At 55.0% G+C, this 5,410-nt stretch overlaps 1 protein-coding gene across 2 annotated transcripts; it reads left to right on the forward strand.

Moving 5' to 3' along the window:
- The first annotated feature begins 588 nt into the window (after positions 1 to 588).
- pex13 (peroxisomal biogenesis factor 13) lies at positions 589 to 5,148 on the forward strand. Of its 2 annotated transcripts, none has more exons than XM_068741415.1 (4): positions 589 to 733; positions 1,860 to 2,572; positions 3,817 to 3,939; positions 4,426 to 5,148. In XM_068741415.1, the coding sequence occupies exons 1-4, from the start codon at positions 660 to 662 to the stop codon at positions 4,773 to 4,775; spliced, it is 1,260 nt and encodes a 419-aa protein (XP_068597516.1). In that variant the 5' UTR covers positions 589 to 659; the 3' UTR covers positions 4,776 to 5,148. The 2 variants fall into 2 exon arrangements, with proteins under 2 accessions (XP_068597516.1, XP_068597517.1); XM_068741416.1 differs by having other exon boundaries at positions 4,431 to 4,669.
- Positions 5,149 to 5,410: the final 262 nt, after the last annotated feature.

The following is a 5,410-nucleotide window of genomic DNA, read 5'->3' on the forward strand; positions in this document are numbered from 1 at the left end:
GGCGCTCAAAACTCCCCCGCCACGATAAGGTGGCAGTTCAAAGGGGGATTGTGGTTGATGTTAAATGGTGGAATACTAATTATAATGACTGTCACTGGGGGGGAACTCCTCCCCCGTCTTGTTGTTGGTTTTAAATCAGGAGCGTCTTTTCTGATAAGTCCACAGCGTTCTCTGCTGGACAGGAGCGAGACACCGCACCCAGGCGTCCTCGTTGGACATTTGAACACGCGTAACCGATGTAAAGGATTTTAGCAGATGACTCCAGCTGTAACGAATATAAATAAAGTATTGTTACCGCTACAAATATTCAAGTCTTTAGATAAACCGAGTTGCCTGAACTCAACATGTCTGTAAGGCGTTCTGGTTGAGCGCTGGTGCGTTCAGGGCCTCGGAGGTTGTCGGGGCGTTTGAATGCACACTAATGTTACGGATGCCGCGTGAACATGAAAAACTAACTTGTCTGTGCGTTCTGAATACATTGTTTATTGTTTATCGTGGATCCCTTTCGTGCCGTGGATCCCTTCCTTGCTGATGAGAGGTGATTTTACTTTGGGAAATTACGAGCAGCGCTGGAAGGCAGCAGGAGAGCCGGGCTGGCAGACGGTCCTCGGCACATAGCGGGTGTTTCTGAAAGTAATCTGTGAATATTCTATGTCGTGATGGACCCTCAGCCTCCACAGAAGCCGTGGGAGAGGTGGATTCACGGCGCGTCGAGTGCACCCACGAACTACAGGTAAACGGGCGTTAGCCGTTAGCTTCCACGAGAGCGTTAGCCGTCAGCTCCCACGAACTACAGGTAAACGAGCGTTAGCCGTTAGCTTCAACGAGAGCGTTAGCCGTTAGCTTCCACGAACTACAGGTAAACGAGCGTTAGCCGTTAGCTTCAACGAGAGCGTTAGCCGTTAGCTTCCACGAACTACGGGTGAACGAGCGTTAGCTTCCACGAGCTACAGGTAAACGAGCGTTAGCCGTTAGCTTCAACGAGAGCGTTAGCCGTTAGCTTCCACGAACTACAGGTAAACGAGCGTTAGCCGTTAGCTAGCGCGTCGTCGTGAGGCTTAATGTTTATCGACGAGGCCTTGTTGTTAAACATCGGATGTCTTTCCGTGGCGATGAAAGAGTGTTCTGTTAAAATGTCCTCATTTCCTGTATCAGACATGTTTCTTTAATTTTACACTTAAAACCACACAATCGTAGTCGGAGACATGCTAGGCAGGTAGGCCTGCCTGCTGTCTGTCCCTCGTCTCATCGCTGTCGTCCTGCTGTCTGTCCCTCGTCTCATCGCTATCGTCCTACTGTCTGTCCCTCGTTCCATTGCTGTCTGTCCCTCGACTCGTCGCTGTCTTCCTGCTGTCTCTTCCTTGTCTCATCGCTGTCGTCCTACTGTCTGTCCCTCGTCTCATCGCTGTCGTCCTGCTGTCTGTCCCTCGTCTCATTGCTATCGTCCTACTGTCTGTCCCTCGTCTCATCGCTGTCGTCCTACTGTCTGTCCCTCGTCTCATCGCTGTCGTCCTACTGTCTGTCCCTCGTCTCATCTCTGTCGTCCTGCTCTCTGTCTCTCGTCTCATCGCTGTCGTCCTACTGTCTGTCCCTCGTCTCATCGCTGTCTTCCTGTCATCTGTCCCTCGTCTCATCGCTGTCGTCCTGCTCTCTGTCTCTCGTCTCATCGCTGTCGTCCTGCTGTCTGTCCCTCGTCTCATCGCTGTCTTCCTGCTCTCTGTCCCTCGTCTCATCGCTGTCTTCCTGCTCTCTGTCTCTCGTCTCATCGCTGTCGTCCTGCTGTCTGTCCCTCGTCTCATCAGGTGCAGGTGCAACGTAAACCTCTCATCCTGTCTTCTTGTGATCTTCTCTCTACACAGGTCGCCAACCCTTGGGCCGTACGCCGGCCCCTCTGCAGCCCCCCCTGTCCTCACCAGGCTGGCACCCCAAGTGCCCCCTCGTCCTGTCCAGCAGGCCTACCGGCCGTCCTACAGCCCGTTCGCCTCCTCTTACAGCCCCTATGGGAGCGCCGGCTACGGGGGGTACAGCCCCTACGGCTACGGCGGGGGCTACGGCGGGGGCTACGGCGGGGGCTACGGCCGCCCCTCCCTCGCGGAAGACGTTGCACCGAGCCGGTTCGTGCAGCAGGCGGAGGAGAGCAGCCGGGGGGCCTTCCAGTCCATCGAGAGCGTTGTCCACGCCTTCTCCTCCGTCAGCATGATGATGGACGCCACGTTCTCGGCCGTGTACAACAGCTTCCGCGCCGTGCTGGACGTGGCCAACCACCTGACGCGGCTGCGCGCGCACCTGACCCGGGTCCTGTCCGCCTTTGCCCTGGTGCGCACCCTGCGCTACCTGTACCGCCGCTTTCAGAGACTCCTGGGGGGGCGGGCGGACTCTGAGGTTGAGGACTTGTGGGCGGACAGCGCTGGTGACGGCCTGGTTACGACCGCGTCCGGGACGGGGACGGGGACGGGGACGGAGGGCCGGGCTGTGAAGTCCTGGCCGATCGTTCTCTTTTTCGCTGTGGTCTTGGGGGGGCCGTACCTCATCTGGCACCTGCTGAGCTCCGGCTCTGGCTCGGAAGGAAATGGTGAGATTTACAGACGACACTTTATATCTGGCAAATGAGATGACAAACTTCAAACAATAACCCACGTGCAGGGGCTGGCCCCCGATGTGTGTCCTGCAGACCCTTAGGGGACCCTTAGGGGGCCCTTAGTGGACCCTTAGGGGACCCTTAGGGGGCCCTTAGTGGACCCTTAGGGGACCCTTAGTGGACCTGTACGGTCTGCGTTTGGGGATTTCTTCACGCCGAGCATCCAGCAGCACAGCCGACGTTTGTTTATTCGTGTGTTTACGGTTACTGCTAGCTTAAACGTGGTTCTGCGTATGGAACCTGATCCGCGCTGCGGCCCGGAGAACCACCGCTTTAGATCCGATTCGCCACCAACGCTCCACGTTTCTCCATCCATTGATCTTTTCCGCTTATCCGGGGATTTTCAGACTTCCGTTTCCCGAGACAACTCCTCTCTCCATAGTCTCTCCAGCGTGTCTTCCCCGAGGTCTCCTCTCGGTGGGACATGCCATAACAAGATGTTATGTTGGATTCTAAATATTTAACAATATTCAACAGCCTGTCGGGGTTCCCGGCTAGCCTGTCGGGGGTTCCCGGCTAGCCTGTCGGGGGTTCCCGGCTAGCCTGTCGGGGGTTCCCGGCTAGCCTGACGGGGGTTCCCGGCTAGCCTGTCGGGGGTTCCCGGCTAGCCTGTCGGGGGCTCCCGGCTAGCCTGTCGGGGGCTCCCGGCTAGCCTGTCGGGGGCTCCCGGCTAGCCTGTCGGGGGCTCCCGGCTAGCCTGTCGGGGGCTCCCGGCTAGCCTGTCGGGGGCTCCCGGCTAGCCTGTCGGGGGCTCCCGGCTAGCCTGTCGGGGGCTCCCGGCTAGCCTGTCGGGGGTTCCCGGCTAGCCTGTCGGGGGTTCCCGGCTAGCCTGTCGGGGCTCCCGGCTAGCCTGTCTGGGTTCCCGGCTAGCCTGTCTGGGGTTCCCGGCTAGCCTGTCTGGGGTTCCCGGCTAGCCTGTCGGGGGTTCCCGGCTAGCCTGTCGGGGGTTCCCGGCTAGCCTGTCGGGGGTTCCCGGCTAGCCTGTCGGGGGTTCCCGGCTAGCCTGTCTGGGGTTCCCGGCTAGCCTGTCTGGGGTTCCCGGCTAGCCTGTCTGGGGTTCCCGGCTAGCCTGTCTGGGGTTCCCGGCTAGCCTGTCTGGGGTTCCCGGCTAGCCTGTCGGGGTTCCCAGCTCGCCTCTTGCTAACTGTTAACCATGTGATGCGTGTCTCTTCATGCAGCCAGTGTCTGGGCCACCGGAGAGGACGACCACGTGGTGGCCAGAGCAGAGTTTGATTTCTCCGCTGCGTCTGAGGAGGAAGTTCCCCTTCGGGCTGGAGAAATGATCATCCTGGCCCCAAAAGGTGAGGCTGGACGACGTCGGCTGAACTTTATCTTCTCACGTTTACCTCGTGCATAAAAAGTTATTGAATCCGGAGCGCTTTGAAGGCATGTTTAACAGTGTTATTGAATGTGTCCGTTTCATATCGGTTTTTGCTGTTGGTTATTTTTATAGAGGGGCAGTGTAATATTAACATTAACCACTAAGGGGCGGTGCATTGCACCAGGTCATAGCAGGAATGCTCATTTCCACCTGTCGTCCCTGACCTACAGGTGAGGGCTGATCTGTGTTTACAATAATAAGAGGTTCAAAGACCGACCGAGATCGACCTCGGTACACGTCGTTCTCAGACATGGGTCATCCTCAGCTAATGGGTTAGCGTTAGCTAATGGAAGAACCTTTAATCCTGTTTGAAGATAGAAAATATCGTTTTATAAATTATTTTATAAAATATAGACGAGATAAAGCCGCTCATGAAGGCGTCCCGTGCCGTCTCTCTTGTGTCCAGAGCAGCAGCCCCGGGTGCGAGGCTGGCTCCTGGCCAGCGTGGACGGACACATCACAGGACTCATCCCGGCCAATCACGTCAAGATCCTCGGCAAGAGAAAGGGCCGTAAGCATGCGGCAATGGAGCGGCCTGCCCGGGTCCAGCCAGGGAGCGCACTCGCCCATGCTGCATGCCCACAGTCAAGCTCCGCCCACGGCCGCGTGCCGGGCCTGGGCTTGGACAATGTCTCCGCCTCCACAGAGGAGCTACTGGAGGCGGTGGACACGGAAACGCCAGCGCTCACTCAGGGAACGCCCGACATCGGCTTACTGACTAGCGCAGCGCCAGAGATCTCTCAGGCGGACGTGTGACGCGTGTGCGCCGCGTGTGCGACGCGTGTGCGCCGCGTGTTTGTGCTTCTGTCGTTTGTTTCGAGCCACTGAGCCATTCACAAAGCAGTTCCCTGGTTGATCTCTAATGATTACATTTGGTCTCTACTGTTCTATTAGGAACTTAAAAGTAGGATGTTGCAGGATTTTACATTTACGAAGTTTTGCGTGTTCTCTGTGTTCTCTGCGCTGCGCTGATGTCATGTCTGGGGTGATTTAATTGGGTCTTGTCTGCAGGGCTTTGATTCGCTCACGCTGAGACGGGCTTCATTTTGAACAAATGAAAGCTTAGAAATATTTAAAATGATAATTTTGAAAATAAAATTCTAAAATCTGTTTACGTCTGTTGTATAAAACTGAGTGGAATATTTAATATTTAAATTATGTATGTAATGATTAACATAAAATTTAAGGCCACAAACCCACGTTGTTTTATTTAGTAATATTATTTCTATACAGTAGCAGCAGTGAGTATTTTAGTAATATTATTGTTATACAGTAGCAGCAGTGAGTATTTTAGTAATATTATTTCTATACAGTAGCAGCAGTGAGTATTTTAGTAATATTATTGTTATACAGTAGCAGCAGTGAGTATTTTAGTAATATTATTTCTATAC

Source organism: Brachionichthys hirsutus, chromosome 7 (genome assembly GCF_040956055.1).
Source record: "Brachionichthys hirsutus isolate HB-005 chromosome 7, CSIRO-AGI_Bhir_v1, whole genome shotgun sequence".
Lineage (NCBI taxonomy): Eukaryota > Metazoa > Chordata > Actinopteri > Lophiiformes > Brachionichthyidae > Brachionichthys > Brachionichthys hirsutus.